At 36.4% G+C, this 23,455-nt stretch overlaps 2 protein-coding genes and 1 non-coding gene across 6 annotated transcripts in view; 2 read left to right on the top strand and 1 right to left on the bottom strand.

Moving 5' to 3' along the window:
- SCYL3 (SCY1 like pseudokinase 3) overlaps window positions 1-7,918 on the top strand; it is a 29,264-nt gene extending 21,346 nt beyond the window's left edge. The window contains exons 7-13 of the mRNA XM_074221976.1: window positions 983-1,094; window positions 1,787-1,864; window positions 2,445-2,584; window positions 3,347-3,534; window positions 4,217-4,388; window positions 5,812-6,488; window positions 7,259-7,918. Of these exons, the coding sequence (XP_074078077.1) occupies window positions 983-1,094; window positions 1,787-1,864; window positions 2,445-2,584; window positions 3,347-3,534; window positions 4,217-4,388; window positions 5,812-6,488; window positions 7,259-7,324 (1,433 nt within the window). The 3' untranslated portion in view covers window positions 7,325-7,918. The remainder of the gene's footprint in view (window positions 1-982; window positions 1,095-1,786; window positions 1,865-2,444; window positions 2,585-3,346; window positions 3,535-4,216; window positions 4,389-5,811; window positions 6,489-7,258) is intronic.
- The window catches only part of FIRRM (FIGNL1 interacting regulator of recombination and mitosis), a 78,503-nt gene continuing 58,055 nt past the window's right edge, over window positions 3,008-23,455 (bottom strand). For 3 of the 4 annotated variants that reach the window (XM_074221974.1, XM_074221972.1, XM_074221973.1), the window contains 5 exons: window positions 18,771-18,884; window positions 14,840-14,944; window positions 12,744-12,824; window positions 10,091-10,213; window positions 3,013-8,171 (listed from right to left, as the gene is read on the bottom strand). In XM_074221974.1, the coding sequence (XP_074078075.1) occupies window positions 7,974-8,171; window positions 10,091-10,213; window positions 12,744-12,824; window positions 14,840-14,944; window positions 18,771-18,884 (621 nt within the window). In that variant the 3' untranslated portion in view covers window positions 3,013-7,973. Of the gene's footprint in view, window positions 8,172-10,090; window positions 10,214-12,743; window positions 12,825-14,839; window positions 14,945-18,770; window positions 18,885-23,455 lie in introns of all 4 variants that reach the window. The other variant, XM_074221975.1, reaches the window with a different exon arrangement.
- LOC141515620 (U6 spliceosomal RNA) lies at window positions 8,818-8,924 on the top strand. The gene has a single exon (XR_012476383.1). It is a non-coding gene; the product is annotated as a U6 spliceosomal RNA (small nuclear RNA).

Here is a 23,455-nt window from a genome sequence, read left to right as displayed (position 1 = left end):
CACAGTGGATAGAGCATGGGTCCTGGAGTCAGGGGGATCTAAGTTCAAATCTGCCCTCAGACACTTAATAATTGCCTAGTTGTGTAACCTTGGACAAGTCACTTAAGCCCATTGTCTTAAATAAATTTTTAAAAAGGGAAAAAAAAAGAAAGCATTTTTCAAAGTAGCAGGTTTCCTTATTTCACAGTTAGCATGATTGTTACCATGTATGAATGGTTACTATGTATGAACCATGACAACCAGTTTGGGGTAGAAAGACCTAAAACCTAGTCATGGATTAATATTCAAAACCAACCAGTAAGTGATATTAAGATATGTGAGGTAAAAACTTAAACTAAAAAAAAAAAAGCCAGCCAGGATATTTTCCTCTTTCAAAATTTGATTTCTTCTAGCTGTATGTATCTTGCCATGATTTTCCTTTTTCTTTCCCTTTCCATCCTTTAGGCCACTGCATTTTCTTCTGTTCTTTGGAGTCTATCATTGTACACTCTGGGGACCTCTGCTGATTGTTCAGTTGTTAGTTCTTTTGTCCATCCCCTCACTGACCTGGGCTTTGGTACAAACTATCAAAATTAAATAGTTACCGCTTCTACTAATAAATATCAGAATTCCCCAATGTTCCAGGCATCATTACCTACTACTTTTAAATCACAACATTATGGTTTGTTTGTGAGGGTTTTTGATAGCTCTCAAGCACACCAACTTTTTCTTCCTTTTTGTATGTTAACTGGTATAATGTAAATGAAATAAAAAAGAGGTCCAGTGGTCACAAAAATGGAGTATATTGTGCTCTATATAACCTCTCTTGTTTTAGTACATTTTGCAACATTTACTTTTTAATTGGCCTCAATGGGAGCTTATCTAGCAAAAAGTCCAGATTTTGGGTTTTACCATTCCATCAGCCTCAGCTGAAGAAGGATCTGTCTGCATAGGGCAGTGGGGAGAGCTGGGAGGGGAAACTAACTATGGCTCTGAATTTCAGTTTCAGCGGATAGTCTGTCTGGCTTTCAGCAAACCCTGCACTCAATGCTTTTGAACTCTGATCCCGAGAGGCGGCCAGCACTCTGTACCTTACTGTCTCATGACTTCTTTAGGTGAGAAAACCTAATTCTACTTGTTGTTTGCATCCTTCCTTTAATAGTTTTTGTTATTGATTTGGAGATCATTAAACCTTTAAAAATATAATCCTTTTGTTAGCAGAGGTCATTACGAAGCAATGAAAGGGAAAACAGCTCCTTCCCAATTCATTCTACAAAATGAAGGGTACGGAGATCTTAGCTATCTTAAACTCAGTAGGTGGTACTATCCTCAGCATCTGCTTACTGCTTCTCTTGGGTCTTAAATGATGAAGGTGTTTGGTCCGTCAAGCTGATAGAATAGCTACAGTCAGGCCCTTCCTAAATGAAATAGTTGCAAATGAAAAAAAATGTAATGAATAAATACTTCCCATTTGCAAAGTGTCTTCCACATGTTTATCTGATCCTTTGCAACAATACTGTAAAGTAGGCAAGAGCAGATGTTATGATTATCCCATTTTCCAACTAATAAAAATGAGGTGCAGAGGAATTACAAAATCATTAGCTCCAAGGTCACAGTGGTACAAAGAAGAGTTGGAACTTGAATCCATAAAGTCCGCAACTTTTCTTTCATTTTCTTTTGTGTTTATTTTTGGTGAGAATTTTCTTTGGTTCCCCCCTCACTTGAGCTGTACTAACTGAACATTGGTAGTTTTTTATTTGGTCCATGTGTTACCTTCCTTACAACCTTTCCCCTTTTTGGTACGTAGAAATGATTTCCTAGAAGTTGTGAATTTCCTGAAGAGTTTAACATTAAAGAGTGAAGAAGAAAAAACGGCATTTTTCAAGTAAGTAAAAAGAATTAGGATGTTAAAGTCCTAAAGTCATTTAAGAGCAGGGATATTTGGGATTCGATATTGGGGGATGTGGACTATATGTTATACCATGAGCCAGTCCTTTAATGATAGTCTAGGCAGATGGAAATCTCTTTTGTTAACTAGAAAGTAATCTATTGGGAGGATCAGGTAGTAATTCTTTTTCTGTTTCATTTCTGGATTTAGGAATGTTTACAAATAGTCATCTCATGCTTTGTCTCTAGCAGGCATTTGTTTGTCTGTTCATTTATTTATTTTTGGCTTTTGCAATGCAAGCGGGGTTAAGTGGCTTACCCAAGATCACACAGGTAATGATTAAGTGTCTAAAGCCAAATTTGAACTCAGGTCCTCCTGACCCTAGGGCCAGTGCTCTATCCACTGCACCAGCTAGCTGCCTTCCCCCATTTATTTTTTTGTATAAAGTCCTTGGTGACCAAACTGTTGGCTCTTCCACAGCTAAATTTTACATTTATAATGAGGTTTTTTAGGTAGAAGTCTAAATACTTAGATTACATGTCACCCATTGTTTCTTAAGTCTCTTTTTGGTCTCTAGATTTCTGCTCGATAGAGTCAGCAGCTTGTCAGAAGAGTTGATCGCTTCCAGGTTGGTCCCTCTACTGCTTAACCAACTGGTGTTTGCAGAACCAGTAGCTGTCAAGAGTTTCCTTCCTCACTTGCTTGGTCCAAAAAAAGGTGAATATTTAAAACATTTTTGATAGCTACTGATTTGAATGATTGATTGAGTCTATAGTTGAGATTTTAGCTTGACCCTATAATGTAGCTTGGCTTCATGAGAAGGAAGTTATGATAATTAGTCTCAGTTCTTCTATTACTGATGAAAAATTAATGTCACAAATAAGTGCCTTAGTTTTTCCTGCTGGTGTTATGAAGATATTTAAATATTTTTTAAATGTAGATTGATGTTTGGCCTAAGGCAAGATCCTTTTTGCTATTAAATTATACAAGTGTCAGTCGGATCGTAGTTGTCTAAGGCCCACTGATGACTGTTTCATAAAGTAAAGCTCTTGTATTTCTATAATTTCTTTCCCCTACTTCAGGCTTTGAGAATCGGACTTCATAGCACTCTAATCTCTATCAACAGATCATTCAACTCTTATTGAGCATTCACAGTTGGGCCTCTATTTTTGTAAAACCATAACAATTAGTTTCTATTTCTGTGTTTTGTCTCCTGTTTTGTTCAAATTGAGGTTTGCAATATTTCATCTTTTCTACACACACACACACACACACACACACACACACACACACACCACACACACATTTAATTCCCATGTTCATACAATGAAAAATTTTAGTCTGGAATTTGTCATGTGTATTACAGAAAAGCCAAGGAGGAATTTGGACCGTTCTTTGTAGTTTATTTGTATTTATATTTATTTGTATAATGACAACTTAATCATTAAAATTTGTACCATTCACCATTTCTTAAAATAGATAAGCAGGGAGAAAAACAGACAGGCTGTTTGCTTTCACCAGCTCTGTTTCAAACCCGAGTGATCCCTGTGCTTCTAAAGCTGTTTGAAGTTCATGAAGAACATGTCCGGATGGTGCTTCTGTCTCACATTGATGCCTATGCAAAGTATTTCACTCAGGAGCAGCTGAAAAAAGTCATCTTGCCACAGGTCAGAATGAAGTCTGTAGGATTAATTAGCAGCAGCAGGAAATCATTGAATAAAGTTTATTATTGTTTGAATTAAAGGATAAATAAGTAGAGTTAGTTGTGTCCTTAGATGACATGGAAGAAGGAAGAAACTGGATTTTATGTGCAAGGAGCAAAAAAGCCCAAATCTTAGCTCTGCTTTCCAAACTCAAGATTTTTTAAAATCAGTAACTCTATGAGAACTGGTTCAGGGAACTGGGGATGGTTCGCTCCGGAGAAAAGGTTCAGGCTTCAAGAGAATTCTACTAATTAACTTGAAGGACCAACTCAAAAAGGGTTCAGATTTGTTTGCTCTCAAAGGGAAGAGAACAAAAGCAAGAGGGACAAATTCAGTTAGGACAGACTTGCTACTGGGCAGTCTTTTAGGAGGTCAGGGGTTCTACCTCTGGTAGTTTTAGGGAAAAAAAGGGGAAAAATATCTAGAACTAGATATCCTTTTCAATTCTGTGATTCTTTGAAGAAGGAGCACCAGAAGAAAGATTATAAACTCCTCTATCTCCAGTTGGATTGGAAAGTGGAATGCAAGGGCCAAAAATCTGGTCAAGGAGAAATGAGGAGCGACCCATTGCAGCCCTTTTGCACGTGTGTGTGTTTGTGAAGAGGAAAACTCTTTTTATACTTTTAACATTTGGATTCTGACCTAGGTTTTGCTGGGCTTGCGTGATACCAATGATTCCATTGTAGCCATAACCCTTCACAGCCTGGCTGTGCTGGTTTCTCTACTTGGACCAGAGGTGGTTGTGGGAGGAGAAAGAACCAAGATATTCAAACGCACAGCACCAAGCTTCACGAAAACAGCAGATGTTTCTCCAGAAGGTAAATAAATGAAAAATAATAGGAAGTGGAGTCCTTAAAAAATCCTAGTCTCTCTATACTAAATATTCTCCCAAAAAAGATCAGCTCTTGGCAGGGTAAGAAATCTCTTTAGACCCACCATTGTCTGCTGCCCTGAAATGCCAGCCAGATTTCCATTTACCTACTTGAGGTCAAAAGCATATTCTCTATCTGCCACTGTATACTTAAGTGTTGCCTCCTAAGGAGGGGAAAAACGACCAGTGTTCTGATGTGTAAGTATCCTTAAGGAGGGTGAGAAGAGGTATCCAATTTACTTAACTTTTTTTTTTTTTTGTAAGGCAAATGGGGTTGGTTAAGTGGCTTGCCCAAGACCACACAGCTAGGTGATTATTAAGTGTCTGAGACTAGATTTGAACCCAGGTACTCCTGACTCCAGGGCTGGTGCTCTATCCACTACGTTACTTAGCCACCCCAATTTACTTAACTTCTTGATGAACTTCACTATCCCTCATCAGTGAAAGGAAAGTGACACTGCCTCTGGTAGTGGAGGTATTTCATTAGACAGGCTTTTCTAGAGGTTGCAGATGAATGAGCAGAAAAGGTCTGTACCAGCGTAATAAATGTTAGCTGTCGTGTTTTCCTTACTAAAGAAGTGAAGCACATTATTCATTAGTTGACTTGGATTGCTTTTAGAAGGCCTGATTATAGTTCTAAATGTTTAATGCATGTGCAGAGTGTAGACATTTTCTTCTTTATGATCGTTTTTAAAATGGTATATAGTTTAGTATTTCTGGTGCTTAGAAATGGAAGTCACATAAAAAAGATAACATTCATTTAAAGGCTTGGGATTTGATTTCTACTTGTATCTACCCTTTTCAAAATCACCTCACCCACTCAGAAAATCACCACCATGAATCTTAACTAAATGATCCTAGTGTCTGGCTCACTGCCTTTTTCTCCAGCATTCCACATTTGGTGATATAAGTTAGTTTGGAGATGAAATTTATTTTTATAGCTATTTAGCATCTAGACAGACAAGAAAAGGAGAGAATCAAATTACTCAGTTCTTTCACTCCTAAAAGTATAAAGGGGAAAGCTATTTCCCCATACTTTGGAAGGAGACAAGATCTGTACTACTTTACAGGTTGCTTCTGGATTTGACATTGTGCTATTTCATTAAAATCTAAAACTGCAAGGGACGTTGGATCTCCAAATCCTTCATGTTACAGATAAGAACACTAAAGAAGTTAAATCACTTAACCCCACTCCCACAGACAATAAGTAAAATGAATTTAAACCCCAAACTATGCCATGCTGCCAATCAATCTATGCAGTATCTGTTGCCACAATAGTTTCTGGCATTAAATTCGAACTACTCTTATATTTATCTTCCTTCTCAAGAAATCCTGGACACATAATCCTTTGTATTTATATTTTCCCACAGGCGAAGAGACTCCTCAGCCTATTCAGCTCTCCATGAATGGAGTCCCACCAATGAGAAGTGCTTCAGGGGACAGTACAAACTTTGCCTCAAATGCTAAACAGTTAGGAGAGGAATGGCCAGACTGGAGTGAGCCTGAGGAGCTCCCTGAAAACCAGGAGGTCAGCATTCAAATGTGGCCTGTAGGAGAATCACGTGAGCCCCCTAGGCCTCAGTTGACTCTGGAGGAGACTTGGGATGATTTTGAGCCTACTGATCCTAAAGCATCCCCAGGGAATGGCCTTAGTTCAGCAAGGCCAAACACTGAAAGAGAACTGAAGCAAGATCCTTTTGACCTTCCTATAGACAAAGATGAGATCAAGACTCTAAAAGTGAACCTACCCTCAAAGACTGACCCTCCAGGAAGCTGGGATAATTTAAAACAAATGAAATTACCACAAGAGAGGCCTCTCAAGACTACGTCTGAATTTGGATTAGGAGAAGAATATACTATTCAGGTGAAAAGAAAACCAATACAAGATCCAGAGTTGGACTGGTTTGCTGATATGATCCCAGAAATTAAGCCTTCAGAAGCTTTCTTAATCTTACCTGAACTGAGGACAGATAGGACAATTCCCAAAGACGACGTCTCACCTACTCAGCAATTTTCATCAAAATTTGCTGCAACTGAAGTTACTGAGGTGAGAATTGTTTATTCTTAAATTCTAGGATATTGAAAGGAAGTTAGTAAAACAAGCTATAAATTCACTTTACTGATCCAGGATTCTCACACCAGGTGCCCATACTTAAACAGATTGAAACCAACTTTGCTATTTGATAGAATATCTTTGGTTTTGAGCTAAAGGTGAGTTTGTAGAAAAAATTTGTTTTTCTGTGAAATGGAGAAAACAAACTGAATTTAGGAATTGAAGGATTGAGGCCTTAAAACATGGAAAGAGTTATCAATCAGCATGTTATGATCTAGTAACAATACATTAATTTTTATGCATAGCCTGAAATAGATTTCATTGTGAACATTTTTTACAGGGTTTCTAAGAACTTGCTATACAGCAGCTCAGTGTCTGCATTGGTATTCATAAATTATTCGCATGAAGACACCTATTTACCTTTTTTTACAGATCAGTTGATCAATGAAAACAAAATGCTTGCTTCATTAATATTGCTTAACTCCTAGTGCAGAAGAGGTCTAAATTTAAACAGCTTTTGTCATCACTGAGTTTAGAATTACAGCTCATCATCAATATACTTGAGATAAATTGTTCAGAAAATAAAATGTCTCTAAAATTGAAAGTTTAGCTACCTTGTTATTGTTTCAGATTTTAGTGGTATTAACCAAATAAAAGGTTCAGAGTTCCAGTCCTAGTTGTTAAGGTTATAGACTGTAAAGAAAATAAATTGTGGCCCATTCAGCTCTTCTTAAAGTAAATTATTTCATGTGTTCATGTTGCAGGGAGAAGCTGAAGGCTGGGGAGAAGATGAGGAGTTAAATTGGGAAGAAGATGATAGTAGCTGGTGACAGCTAACATGATGTGGACTCCAGACATATTTTCTATATTGGTTTTACAAATTATTACCTCAACAGCAGGCACCCAACAGAGAGGTCATGATGACCCAAACAGAGCCTATTTTTCCTGTAACAGGAAGTTTTTTCCCCCAATTTGTGCCAACTGCTGTGAGAAACCAAGATCACCAAGGCTTTAAAAGCCAGAGGTGGAAATAAAGTTCATGCCACTGGATTCTAGGAAAAAGGACCTATTATGAGGCCAGATTCCATGAAGAACAAGTGGCTGTGAAAAGCAAAGGTTGTAATTTTTTATTTTTCCAGGACAATTCTAGAAAACTGAAGATAATAAATACAGAAGTTTTAATTTCTAACTTAATTTTGTGCCATTTTTTTCTATAGCCAGAAGAATAAGTCTTACTATTAAGAGCTTGGAAGAAATATTTCAGATAATTGGGCAACATTATTTATTTATTTATATGTTCAGCTGTAATGGTGAGGTCTTATGTGTACCTGGCCCTTTTGTGGACTGTTCTAAAAGACCAAAGTTCTTAATGAGAACATCACTTCTATTCTCTAAAATGACCAATAAAAAAATATTTTCAAGTCTATTCTCAACTGCTTGTTATAAAACTATGGATATATAACTACATTTTACATGATCTTAATGTCCCACCTGTGCACAACTTTTTAATGTCTCTATCTTTGCTTGTAGCTCCTCTAATTTCCCTGTTAGCCAACCAGGTGCAGGAGATTTTTGCAGCAATAACTGGACTGCTTCTAAGGCCCCATCTGCCGTTTTCAACGCTGACCTGTACTCCTCTTCCAGGGAAAACTCTTGTCGTATTCTCTTGGCACAGGGCTGTGAATGAGGATTATAATTTCATATTCATCTGTTCATTTTAGAATGCAACTTTGTTAATAATAAAACTCAAAGCCTACTTAATGATATGGGGAGAGAGAGCTTTCCTTGGAATCAGAAGACTTGGCTTCAAGTTTTACCTTTGACAAATGGCTGAGTGATCCAAGGCAAATTACAGAGAAGGTGGAATTACCTAATCCCAGTGAAATTACAGGTCCAGGCCTAAACCCCTATCCTAAAAGCTTTTACCATTACAACAAGTGTCACCTTCAAACTTTAGGCATTGATCTACTTCCTTCAAGCCATAAATACTAAAAGCTGTTAAATCAAGCATTTATTAAACACTATGGACCAGGCACTCTGTTCCTGCCCTCAAAGAGTTTACATTTTAATGAGAGAAACTTGCAAGTTTTATGTAGTAAAGGGCTTAGGTGAGGGGAAGTGTCTGAGGAACAAGTTGACCAGAATTACCAAGTATGTGGAGGGCTTTAAAAGAAGATAATATGGAGACCAGTCAGCCCTACACTTTAGGAAAATCATTTTGGTAGCTGAGTAGGTTAGACAAGTAGAATGAGAAAGGAGAAAGTATGCAGAAAATGGAAACTAATGTCAGTGACTGCAGGTGAGGTTAAGAATGATGAACACTGTGCTCGCTTTGGCAGCACATATACTAAAATTGGAACGATACAGAGAAGATTAGCATGGCCCCTGCACAAAGATGACACGCAAATTCGTGAAGCGTTCCATATTTTTTTTATGTACAGTGAATGTAGGATGAGAGCCACTAATTTAAGGTTTTATTTTGTTACTCTTAGACTTACTAGTTTAATGGTCTGTTTTAACTAGTTTAATACTTTATATTTTGGTATAATGCTTGACCACACTGCAAGCAGAAGCTGTAAATGTTTTGTTTTGAGATTTTTATCTCCATCATCAAGATCATCATAAGCAATCTGTAAATATTAGAAGCTAAGTTATATCTAGGCATCTTTACATCCTATTGTAATTGGAATTTATTAGCAGAATTTCAGAAGAAAGTCTGAAGGAGAAATCTGCCTTGATAAATGTTGATTTAGGATGACAGAAATTTGATATTGGGCTTATATAAACAAAAACCTAAAAGTACACAACATCTAATTCAACTGCTTATTAAGAATGAAGAGTAAAACTACAATAAATACAACCAATGTAAAAAAAGAAAAGAATGATGAAGACTGAGAAAGGGCCATTAGAATTATCAATTAAAGAGATTAATAGCAATTTAAAGACAGGCTTATGGAATTTACTATAATAAGATCTGATCCTGATTCAATCTCATTGTTTATAATGGCTTATCATTTTTAATCAAAAGGAGCATTAACCAACTGGATGATACTGATTTCAAGTCTTGCTCACCAGACTTGGAGCCAAATAATTTTTTTAAAAGTATTAAAATGTTTGCCCAGTAAAACATGAGAAGCAGTATTACAGTCGATTTGCTTATTTACATATATTAGATGGTATTATAGTATCAATATATAAAAAATTACATAGCTTAGATTATCTTTGAAAACTTAAAAAAAAGCTTAGATTTTTCCTATAAAAGACATTTTTTCCAAGCATTGTACAAAATTTTAATTTTAATACTGGTAGATTGATGACATATAATCTATAAAGTGAAATCACTTGGTAAAAAAAAATCACTAGCTATGAAGTACATCTCTATTGCACTACAGATAACCAAGTACAGTGATTCAACTTTTTTTTTTTACTAAGTACCAGGAGTGTTTTAAAAGTCATGCTTTAAGAAACTCTGCTGCTGTTGGGAGCACCCCACTAATCTGTCTGATAACTGTTTTCCTGTTTAAGTACCATTTGTGCTACTTAATACTCATCATTTTAACATCCTCTGACCAAAGTTTGAAGGCAGAAGAACATACCTGTACAGCTAGCAAACAGCTTTCTCTTTCGACCTTTACTTTAACAAAGTGTCCATTTAAGACATCCTTCTCCTGCTTAATCCGGTCCACTCTGGCCCATGCTGATTCATCCACCAGTCTAGTCTGTAACATAAGCACATAGAACCTGCTATTTGGAACATTCGGTGTAGGAGTAAGCAATAAAGATAAGGCCTTAATACACATACACGCAGATGTTTATTTTTAATGGTGCTAAATGAAGTGATAGAATGCAAAAAAACCCAAGTCCATCCGTCCATATGGGAGCCTGGTACAGTGTACCTCACGTTGGAATGTCTAGTTGATTTAAGCTTGAAAAAGGGGGTTGCCCTAGGGGAGCTCTGAAGTCCCTTCCAATCTTGGGGTCCTATGATTGTGGAAGACCTCTGCCTCTCATCCATCCTCCAGAGCTACAAGTTTGATAATCTTTCAGTCACTCCCTAGGATTCAAGGATCCATTCCTTTGGTTTGCCATTTAAAATCATCTTTCTAGACTGAAGGCTAATTACTTCCCCTCACTTGCTATTTCTAGTATAGGATTTTCCCTCTCTGTGTCCATACTTTCAGACTTCTTGATGACAAAGAAGAGAATTTGAGCACAGCCAAACACATCATTTAGATGTTAAGGTAGAAGGGCTGTAATGTGGAAGAGGACTTAAACTTGTCCTGCTCCATCCCTATTGGCCAGTCAATGGTTCAGGGAAATATTATTTTGACTGAGGAAAAACTTTCTAAATATTAAGAACTGTTTAGAAATGGAATGAGCTGCCTCATAAAAAAGTCACATTCCCCATCACTTAGGGTCTTTAAGTAGTGTTTGGTGATCATTTGTGAGCAATACGTTAGTGGTACAGCGAATCGAGCACTGACCTAAGAGTCAGGAGGACCTGGGTTCAAATTCAGCCTCAGATCCTTAACACATACTAGTTGCGTGGTCACCTTGCAACCAGGGCCATCTCCAGTTGTTCTGATTCCTATCTGGCTACTGGACCCAGATGTCTCTAGAGGAGAAAGTGAGGCTGGTGACTCAGCACAGTCCCCCAAATCCAATTCATGAGCTTGCCATGGCACCACTTCCCTGATATCATGGTCCTCTTTGAGAACAAAGGACAAACAAAAACAAATTATACTGATTGTTTTCTTAAGGGTTGGATATGACTCCTTGACATTGAGGTTCAATGTTACTTAAATTTAGGAAAGTGGATATCTATCTCTAATAAATTCAGCAGAACTGGGAAGCCTCAAACATGAAATGTTGAAAACTTAGGAGGAAGTAAAGGAAGAAGCAGCATTTATGAAGATTGGATTTTAGTAAGAGATCACCAATGAGCTGAAATTAAAATGTAATGTACAAAAGAAGGGGTATACATAATGAAGGGATATACAAAAGAAAGATAGTAGATGGATAAAAATAGTATCAGGAAGATTAAAAGTTGGGCAGAGTTAAGATTCATAAAAATTATAAAATTAAAAAAATAGCATTGTTAGGTATATTTGGACAAAGATGAATACAGAAGAGATAGAGATGCTGCTTTGGACTCAACATGCCTGTTAACAGAAAACCAGAATAAAGGATTTTTAATAGTTTCTTCTAAAACTATATAGCTTCTCTGAGAAAATAGCCCTTCCCTGAGTTGACCTGAAAAGGTCAATGAAAGAGGACAACTTTTGTCCATGTCCAGAAGCACCTCCTAAATGCTGAATTTTTGAAGGAGAGTGTGAAGCCTCCAAAGTTGAGTTTGGAGGGTCATCAAGAGTGAGTAAGGGCACTTTGTTAAAAAAAAATCAGACCTTGTCTTAAGAGGACTATATTGAAAGCTGGGAGAACTGATTAGAAAGGGGGAAAGAGTGATAGAAGAGAAAGATTATAAGGTTGTTATAATAGTCAGGGCAGGAGGCAGTAAGACCTGAACCAAGGTGGTGGTCATGAAAGTAGAAAGAAGTGGAAAGATACAGGAGATTGTCAAAAGTCTGGGAGTTGATATCTGGGGATGAGGGAGAGAGGAGAGTCATGGGTCATGACTAGGATAAAAGAGAGAAATGAGGAGGGGAGATTTTTGAGTTTCACTTGAAATATTAAAAATACAGATGAACTTTCAACAGGTAACTGGAAATGCAAGAATGGAGACAATTCATGACAGAGATTAGGGCCAGATCACAGGGATAAGTGTCATCTGACTGGCATTAAGGTAACTGAAGCCCATCCTACCAGGTACCAAATTTTGTAATTCTGGTCATCCTTGAATCTTTCCTATCTCTCATCTCCCACATTCAATGAGTTTCCAGGTCTTGCCGAAAGAAAGAAGAAAAAACACTGGACAATGATTACATGGATGAATTGTCTTTCAGGAAAAAGTAAAATTGCTATCAACATGAGAAAATGGAAAGAATACAAGAAGAAATCTAAAACAAAGAAAGTCTAGTAATATTTGGGGATTTCAAAGAAAAATAACTCAAGTTTTTTGGTTTTCTATATTATTCTTTAAAATAGAATACAAAACTGTGATAAACAGGCATGCATTATACAGAAATATTAACTAAAAGCAAACATTCAAACTAGCACATTTATAAAATTTCACAAAAGGTAATATACAAGTGAACATAAAATAGGATTATATTTTGGCTATATAAATACCTTTTCTAGAAAGCTTATAACCTTGTTCTTAGTTTCTTCAGAATTAAGACACTGTGGAACTATATCTTCATGGTTTGTTCCCTGTTGAGAAATATTTTGAACAAATTATCATTACTCTTTTCATTATATATATTTATATATTTTTTAAGATTTTATTTATTTTGAGTTTTACAATTTTCCCCTCAATCTTACTTCCCTCCCCCCCACTCCCCACAGGAGGCAATTTGTCAGTCTTTATATTGTTTCCATGGTATGCATTGATCCAAATTGAGTGTGATGAGAGAGAAATCATATCCTTAAGGAAGAAACATAAAGCACAAGAGATGACAAGATCAGACAATAATATATCAGGTTTTTTTTCCTAAATTTAAGGTAATAGTTCTTGGTCTTTGTTCAAAATCCACAGTTATTTCTCTGTATACATATTGTATTCTTCATTGCAGACAGCCCCAAATTGTCCCTGATTGTTGCACTGATGGAATGAGCAAGTCTATTAATGTTGATCATTGCCCCCATGTTGCTGTTAGGGTGTACAGTGTTCTTCTGGTTCTGCTCATTTCACTCAGCATCAGTTCATGCAAATCCCTCCAGGCTTCCCTGAAATCCTACCCCTCCTGGTTTCTAATAGAACAATGGTGTTCCATGACATATCCCACAGTTTGCTAAGCCATTACCCCAATTGAAGGACATTCACTTAATTTCCAATTCTTTGCCACCACAAACAGGGCTGCTATGAATATTTTTGTACAAGTGATGCTTTTTACCCTTTTTCATTATCACTTCAGGGTATAGACCCAGTAGTGGTATTGCTGGATCAAAGGGTATGCACATTTTTGTTGCCCTTTGGGTATAATTCCAGATTGCTCTCCAGAAAGGCTGGATGAGTTCACAGCTCCACCAACAATGTAATAGTGTCCCAGATTTCCCACAACCCTTCCAACAATGATTATTATCCTTTCTGGTTATATTGGCCAGTCTGAGAGGTGTGAGGTGGTACCTCAGAGAAGATTTAATTTGAATTTCTCAAATAAGTAATGATTTAGAGCAATTTTTCATATGACCATGGATTGCTTTGATCTCCTCAGCTGTAAATTATAAATTGCTTTTGTACATCCTTTGACCAATTGTCAATTGGGAAATGGCTTTTTTTTTTTTTAAATACGACTACAACAAATCCTAAGAAAAACAGTGTGGGTAATAGATTAAAAAGAAAATCAGAAGACTTGGCTTTGTCTCATATGGATACCAATTCTGCGACCATATTATATTAGGAATGCCTGCCTAACAGTTGCATTAAATGGAAAAGGAAAAGTACATTTGGAAACTAACATTATGGGGTTCTCTATAAACAAAATAAGCAGACTCACATGGAGGAGTTCAAACTACTAGGGTTCAAATGCTAGCATTCAATTTGTGATTCAGGTAATTGTGCAAATGTTATAGTAAGAATCTATAATATGGTGGCTTTGGTTATAAAAATGTTTTAATGAGGCAATTTTGAAATGACTTTTGTTGGGGAACATATATATATATACATACATATATATGTATATATACACACATACATACATATATGTGTATGTATACATACATATACACACACATACATACATATACATACATACATATATATATACATAAACACACACACACACACACACACACATATATATGTATATAGCCTTGTGAAGCATGGCTGTGGAATAATATTAAACTCAGGAAGTGAACCAGTCCTAACTAATGACTTTAATCAGGGCTATCGAAAATGTGGCCATGGGCAGTCCAACAGTGTAATTTTAAGCAACCTGCCTGTGGGTTTACTAAATGCTTTAGTAAACAAAGTTGAGCTACTACAGAGCTTTTACTAAAATGGCAAATCAAAATATACTGTCTATTTTTTCCAAAACAAAAAAAGTAAAGTTGGACGGCCCTGCTCTTAATAAATGAAGGACCAGAACCTGGTAGTGCTAAGATTCATGGCAGAACCCAAGCAATTAGTGAAGACAGAAAGTTCTCACACAATACAGTAATTATTTATTGGTTTAAAAAAAACAAATTAGTGGATTCACTCAATTAGACTCTAGTCTTAAATTTACCTCCGCAAACTCTGTGAATGCCTCCAAGGTGTGCTGTTCTATCAGCCAATTCTTATCAGTTAGTAGCAAAGTAAAAATGCAAGGCAAACTAGGTAAAATTTTTTCCTGCAAGAAGAAAAGAGCTTATTATCCAAAGGGAAAACAAAAAGACCTCAGTTAATATTAAAGCTCAACAATGGTTTGTTTTATTATTTTTATTTTCAAAAGGCATGGGATGGCCAGAGTAAACTAAAATTTTCAAATGTTTGAGAGGAAAAAATGGCTTGGTCATGTGATAAGGATAACCTCTGGAAAAAACTATGTGTCTACTGGTATTTTGTAATGTCTAGAGAAAACAAGGAAACTAGCTCATATGGTAGACTCCATTGACAAACTTATTATAGACAGGTAAAGACAAAGTTGCAAAGAATGGTCAGGCTTTGAAACTTTATGATCTGAATCTCTGGAGGAAACATCACACATTGACAAAATAAAGCATCCATTTAAGTATGTAATCAATTATATTTTATAAGTTTAATTCATTTGGTGGTTCAAGATATTTCTTTAAATACTCTATAATTCATTTTTCTCAAAATTACAAATTCTTAACATTAATAAACCCAGAATCATAATGAATTTTGTGCCCTGATAAATTTTTATATTCATTAGAAATAATGTAGGCAAAATAAATTAGACAATAATTCTATGCAGCATTAGAAAACATCCCCAGAGCCTCAACTTCAAATTTATTTTCCTAAATAATTGCTCACATTTTACAGTTAAGTTTTAATAAGATTCTTTGAAGTCCTCTCTCTCTCTCTTTCTCTCACATTGACCACTTGGATTAAAGGCATCAAATACCATTTTAGTTGAATATGTTGACAGCTATGCAAAGATATAAACTTTGTAATTCACATCTTTTTAAATCAGGTCTTAGGGATTGATGAGTATCTTAAATCAAATAAATGTGAAATGCAGTCAAAACAAGGCAAGAAAAAGATTTTCATTCAACCTAGACTCTTATCTCCTCATTTCATCTCTAGGGACCTACAAAAACCAGTTTGTGAAAGGCCCCAGAATCTTACTAGTCATCCAGGCTTTGACTTCTCATTCTTTCTATATGCATCTAGTCAAGTGCTAAGGCCTGTAAGTTCTACTCTCAGAACAGCTCTTGGATACTCTCTCTTCTCCCTTTCTCCTGATAACATCAGCACCTCAGTGAAGGTCTTAGCCATCTGTCTATACAACTCCTATCACCTTCTGACTGGTCTCTTGTCCTAAGTCTCTCCCCATTACAGACCATCTTCCACCTGGCTATCAAAGTGGTCTTTGGAAAGGCAAAATCACCCATCTATTCCATCAACTCTAGTGGTTTTCTGTTAGCTCCAAGCCTAAAATGCAAACATTTGACTTCTAAAACTCTTTGTAATCAGGTGTCTTCCTACTTTTTTCATCTTACTTATAGCTTACATTTCTCCAAGAACTCAGTGATCCAATGACACTGGTCTTCCTTCTGTTTTTTTTTTTTTTTTAACAAGACACTTCATCTCTTAATGGGCTTTTTTTCCAGGTCCAGCTTATGCCAACAATTCTCTCCTTCATCTCTGCCTCCTGACTTCTTTCAAGTCCCAGGTAAAAGTCAATCTTTTACAAGGCTTTTCCGATCTCCCTTAATAGTAGTGCCTTCCCTTTGTGCTGATCTCCAATTTATCCTTCACCCATCTTGACAACATAGCTGTTATCCTCATTAGACTAAGCTTCTTGGGGCAAAAATATTTTTGTTTTGTTTTTGGCTTACCTTTGTAGTTCCAGTGATTGGAATTGTATGTGGAATACACAAGGCATTTAATAAATGTGTCTTGATTTTATATCATATATTAAGGAATTTATTCTATACCAATAAGGTGACACTTTTATATCCAAAAATGCATTTTATTATCCAAAGCCTTGAAGATGCTAGAGAGGGAAAGTTGCGTCAGACATTATTAAATTATTCATACTTTTAGATATATTCTGCACTAAGAAAATAACTGTTTATCCCCTGGTTCTTTCCCAGGCCATCACTGTTTTTACTTTCTGAACAGTCTTCCCTTCCCTATCGCATTGGCCTTTTGATGAACTAATTCAATTTTACATTGTCCACTTTTCTTGACTCTCTTGTCCTCCACCTACTGCTGATCCTGCCATGCTGAGCCTCCATCTTTAATTATTCCCACAGTCTTGCTGTCTTTGTTACCTACTTACTTTAAGCACAATAATGTTGGGGGGGGGAATCACAAAATCATACTAAGTCTTCTACAAATTCATGTTGCAAAACCACCACTTGGAACCTCATTGATATAAGGCAATCTTTATACACCTCCATAATTAACTTACTACTCCATTAACTACATCTTTTTTTTTAAGCCTTCTCATTCCTCCTAAAACCCTATGTGGCTTGCCCTACCATTTCCATCAACTTCCATATTTAAATGAAAACATTCAAGCCATTGCCTGAGGACTCCCTCTCTTTTCCTCTCATATTGCTAACATGACTTGTGTCACATCCCATCCTTCACCTATGTATGTTGTGAAGAAGCAATCCTTCTTGCCAAGGTGTACCCTCTACAGATGCAGAGTATCCTATCTCCTTTTCTTCAGTCACCTGCTCCTTCTATCAATCCACTGTCTCAACAATCTTCAATCTCTCCTTATCATTAGCTACATCCCTACTGCCTACAAAGAGCCAGGAGGCAGCTGAACCTGGAGTCAGATCTGACTTCAAAACCTGCCCCAAACACAGTCTATGTAACTCTGAAAAAAAAAATCACTTAATCTCTGTCTGCCTCAGTTTTCTTATCCATGAAATGGGAATAGTAGCACCTAGGGGGAAGATCAAATAAGAAAATGAAAATGTTAGCTATAATTATCATCATTATTAATAAGAACATGTCTTCCCTATCTTTAAAAATAGATCTATCCATTCCCACTATCTATCATGCTATATCTCTCATCATTTTTGAGGTTAAACTTGTGAAGGTTTTCTATGATTGGTATTTCCAAATCCTTTCTTCCCACTCTCTTCTTCATTAATCAGTTGGTTTCTGACCTCTTTCAACTGAAACTATTTTTCCCTAAAGGTACCAATGATTTCTTATTTGATAAATCACTACCTATTCTTAATTCTCTTCTGTTTTTACTTTTTTCCAGATTCCAACTGTCAATTACCCTTTTCTCCTTGACACTCTTTTCTCTATTTTCATGACACTGCCGTCTCCTGGTTCTCCTATCTGTATGCCTGCTTCTCCTCTGTCTCCTTTGCTGAATTTTCTTTCAGGTTACACTTACTAACCATGGTATGTCCCTGAAGATCTGTCCCAAATCCTCTTCTCTTCTCCCTCTATATCATGTCATTTGGTGATCTCATCAGCTCCCATGGAGGGACAAAATTACCACCTCTATATACATGATCCTCAGATTTATTTATTAGGTTTTGATATCCATTTCATTTAGCACAATGTTAAGCATACAGTAAGCTCTTACTAAATTCTTGCTGATTTGACTTGTTTTTATTATCTCTTATAAAAATATATTTGTTTTTCTGGAAGACTTAAGAACATTGATTAAGGTAATAAAAAACCACAAATCCAGAGAAATGAACAAGAAGCATACTATCTACTTCTTGCCAGAGAGGTGGCTGATTCAAAATGCTGAAGGGGAGAGACATTTCTGACATGGCCAATGAGAGAATCTGCTTTGCTTGTTGAGAGGTTGCAGACAGTAGGGAAAAAGAGAAAATACTCGTTAATTTTTAAAAATGAGAAAATACTTTGTTTCTCCATCATATTCAGTAAACCCATGAGATGTTAGTAACACAAAGTCAAAAACTAAGTATTATATAGGCATCATTCCTTCAAGAGACAAGAAATTTAAAGTTCAATAACACAGGAACAATAGAGCTTTAGAGGATTACCTGGATAACTTGTGGAATAAAAATTCTCCCTAAAGAAGACACAAAATCCAGAACTGCCAAACGGACATAGTCAGGGGGCTCTGATTTCAGTAGAGAAGATTGCAGAGTTAACACCTCAAAAAAAAAAAAAATAAGACTTAAGAATACTTATATACTGAAACATTAGCTGCTCACAGACTACTCAAGACTTAAAACAATCAATTCTAAACTTAACATTTGTCTTATAAAATTTGACAAGGTTAAAGATCATAAAATTAGAGAATATAACTTTAAGAAATGATGTATATGTATATCAGTTTTATATATATATATATATATATAATTTTTAGATGTGTATAAGTGAAGTGTTTTAAATCAAATTATTTAAAATATACTAGCACAATATGGAAATTAAACAAATTCAGGAAGTAAATCCTCTTTACAATAAAAATTCCCTTTGTGATAAAAATACTTCTAGTAAACAAAGATTTCTTAATCATTTTAGTAGTAGTAGTAGTACTCAATAAAAGGAATGTTCCTAAACATAAAATTTTAGAGATGTTTATATAAATATATTGTGTTTTTTTCACTACATTCAACATCAAAAGAACCTACTCCAGTAAGCAGCTTTAATTCTCACACATTATACCTCTGATTTGTATTAATGATTTTTTTTAACCTTTTTTTTTTGGAAAGGAAGATGGGGTTAAGTGGCTTGCCCAAGGCCACACAGCTAGGTAATTATTAAGTGTCTGAGGCTGGATTTGAACCCAGGTACTCCTGACTCCAGGGTCAGTGTTCTATCCACTGTATCACCTAACCGCCCCCGATTTGTTAACTTTCATCAGGGCATTTAAACATCATTGTTTTTGAAGACAGACTGCCTAGAGATAAAATAGCTCAGAAGAACATAACCAACCAAAAACTCTGAATGCCATCAGGCAGGAAATAAAGCACCAATCAAAAGAACTCATAGAATGCCTTTAGGAAAAACATCCTAAGATTAATATGCTAAGTTATATAGTGGGAGAAATTTAACACTTTCCAATTGCGACAAATTTTGCAAGTAGCTAAGAAAAAGACCTCCAAATAAAAAGGAAATTCAAATAACACCAGACTATTCTGCTTTGTTTGTTTTTTGTTTTTGTTTTTGAAAGGCAGTGGGGTTAAGTGACTTGCCCAGGGTCACACGGCTAGGTAATTATTAAGTGAGGCTGCATCTGAACTCAGGTCCTCCTGACTCCAGGGCCAGTGCTCTATCCAGTGCACCATCTAACTGCCCTGACACCAGACTATTTTGTACTCAAAAGAAACCACAGAAGCAAAAGGCAAAATATATTTTGAGGTACTAAAGAGTTCAAAAATGTGACACAAAATAAATCCTGAAAAACTGAGCATGATTATCAACAACCCCCCCCCCAATATTAAGTGGGAAAAAAAAGAGGCATTTAAAGCATTGGGGTAAGTGGGGCAAGAGGCAGCTAGAGATGGGAGAGGTAAGAGAAGCCTGATGAGAGTAGATGATCTGACTTGGAAATACTAATAATAACAAAAAAAAAAAAGGTAAATAAATGTAAATACCAAAAAAAGGAAAGTAAAGAAAAAACTGACAATAATAGAACATTTAAAGATTAAAAAAAAAAAGCACACAGGTGATAAAGATGAAAGTAAAATTTAAAGAAACAGGAAAAAAGACAGTCTAGAACAAAGACTAAACCCCATAACCCTCAAAGAGAATCAGTGTATTTTGTGGGACTAAATCACAGAATGGGAGGATGAATACATGAAAAGAGGAGAGGCAGAGAACTAGGAGAAGGTATGATGTATCATAGTTGAGTCCACAGGCCAACAAAGAAGGGAATACAACTCTTGTAGTCTCTTGTAGTCTACTAAGAAGGACTAGAGGACAATAGAAAGGATGGTAAAAGGAAGGAACTCAAAATCCCAATGTGGGGAGTGTCCCACTGCTAGGGAGGAAGCAGAATATGTCTATAATAAGAGATTAAGATCAGAGTGCAGAGTGAGATCTTTTCCTCAGAGAAAGTTGTGTCTCTAGGAATAACATCTCATCACAAAAAAAGAAAATCAGAGCTCCTGGGACAGCCAGTATATACAGGATTTGGAGATCAAAGAGAGGGGAGCTTACACGGAAAATGAGGCAGAATTTAACATGCTATGGGATAGATGTTGATTTCTTCCACTTGGAAATGGCTCTGAACTCACCATATCTTTCATGCATTGTATTTCTAAAAGGGAGACACAACAGGAAAAAAAAAAAAAAGGAATGATGGGGTAAGACCTACCCAGGTAATAAGGGAAAATGTTAGAAAGCTCAAACTTGGTAATTCAGAGGAATGCAAAGAGATTAGAAAGGAATAAATTAAGATATCAAGTATGAATCAAAGAATAGTTCAAAATAGAGAAAAGGGAAGAGATTCAATGAAGAGAATATGGTAAAGAAGTGCTTCTAAGTAAAAGATGTGGGAAAAGAGAAGAAAAGAAAAACCAATGGGTAAGAAATTCTAAGATTATGTAAAGGTTGGAGAAAAAGGGTAGAAGGGAAGGGGGGCTGGGGGGGGGGGAAAGAAAGCCTAGGACAATAAAGTCAAAACAACTTAAGCAAAGTCAAACTGTGGAACAAAAATCCTGACTTAAAAGAGGAAGGGGAACAAAAAAATACCCTGCAATTAGAGACACAAATGAACCATTTATTAGGGCATAGAGAAACTCTAAATAAATGTGAAAAAACTGAAACACTAAACAACAGTTCTCCATTCTGACTTAATGTGGGATAACAGGAATTTATCTATAGTGACCTCCACAAATACTAGGAACAGATAAGGGGGGGGGACAGAGACAAGAAAGCGGCGTGAAGGCAGGAATTCCTGGAAACCCATTCCCCCCAAAACTCCAAAAGCCATCAAATTATGACTCTAGACAAAAATTTGAGGGGCAGAACCCATGAAAAGACTGAGTGAGCCCTCAGCTCACAGATGGTAAGGGGGACTCAGCTGTTTGCCCACGCTGAAATCCAGGTTACAGTTTGGGCTCAGAGCCTCTCACAAGACCTTGGAGGAATTAAGGTCCCTATGGGTTGTCCCCCAAAAAACCCAAAGTCTTGGAAGTATGGTAAATGTCATAGGTTGAGGAAATGAGCAAATAAAAGAAAAAGAAGAATCTGACCATAGAAAATTACTCTGGTCCCATGGAAGATTCAGAAGATTACAAAATCAAAGCTTCTGTACCCAAAACCTCCATGAGAAACAGAAAATGGGGTCAGGCTAGGGATGAGCTCAAAAATAGACTTTGAAATGCAATTAAGGGAGGTAGAGGAAAAACTGGGAGGAGAATGCAGATTAATCATGAAAACCAAATCAGAAGCTTGATGAAAGAAATACAAAAAAATACTGAAGAAAATAGTATGTTAAAACCCAGTTTAAGCCAAATGAGGAGAGGAATGCCTTAAAAAAGCAGAATTGGCTGGGGGCAGCTAGGTGGCGCAGTGGATAGAGCATTGGCCTTGGAGTCAGGAATACCTGAGTTCAAATACAGCCTCAGACACTTAATAATTACCTAGCCATGTGGCCTTGGGCAAGCCATTTAACCCCATTGCCTTGCAAAATCTAAAAAAAAAAAAAAAAAAAAAAAAGCAGAATTGGCCAGCTGGAAAAGGAGATTAAAAAAGCTCTTTGAAGAAAATAACTCCTTCAAATGGAGAATGGAACTAAAGGAAGTTGATGACTTTGCAAGAAAGAAAGAAAGAAAACTATTCCAAAGAATAAAACAAAAATTAGAAAAACATGTGAAATATCTCATTGGAAAAAACAACCAACCTCAAAAACCAATCCAGAAGAAATAATTTAAAAAATTATTGGGCTACCTGAAAGTCATGACCAGGAAAAGAGCTTAGACTTCATTTTTCAAGAAATGATACTGCAAAATTACCCTGAGACCCTAGAAGCAGAGGGTAAAATAGAAATTGAGGGAATTCACCATTCACCTCCAGAAAAAGATCTTCCAGGAATATTATAGCCAAATTCCCAAACTCCCAAGTCAAAGAGGAAAATACTAAAAGCTTTCAGAAATAAGCAATTCAACTACCATAGCTCCACAGTCAGAATTACACAGGATCTGGCAGCATCTACATTAAGGCCTCCAGAATATGATATTCTGGAGGGCAAAAGATCTTGGTTTACAACTGAGAATCAACTACCCAGAAAAACTGAACATCCTCTTTCAGGGGGAAAAGATGGACTTTCAATGAAACAAGGGACTTTCAAACTTTCCTACTGAAACAATCAGAGATAAACAGAAAGTTTGATCTCCAAGTACAGGACTCAGGTGAACCATAGAAGGGGTGGATGAGAAGGACTAACTATGAGGAACTTAATGATGGTTGAACTGTTTGTAATCCTGCATGGGAAGAAAATATTGAGAATTCACATGAACTTTCTCATAAGAGCAATTAGAAGGAGCATATATAGACAAGGCACAGGAAGGAGCTGAAAATAATGGTATAATATAGTAAAAAGATGGAGTCAATGGGTGATAAAGGAAAGTCCTGGGAGGAAGTGAAAGGAGAGGGAGTAGGGGCTAAGACATTACACATAAGAGTCAAGAAAAAGCTTTTTCAATGGAGTGAAACAGGGAAAGGTGAAGGAAAATGAGTGAGCCTTCATTCTTATCAGAAATGGCTCAGAGAGGAA

This window comes from Macrotis lagotis, chromosome 2, assembly GCF_037893015.1.
Source record: "Macrotis lagotis isolate mMagLag1 chromosome 2, bilby.v1.9.chrom.fasta, whole genome shotgun sequence".
Classification (NCBI taxonomy): domain Eukaryota; kingdom Metazoa; phylum Chordata; class Mammalia; order Peramelemorphia; family Peramelidae; genus Macrotis; species Macrotis lagotis.
The sequence above is the reverse complement of the archived record's forward strand: the minus strand, read 5'-3'. Positions and strand labels throughout refer to the sequence as shown.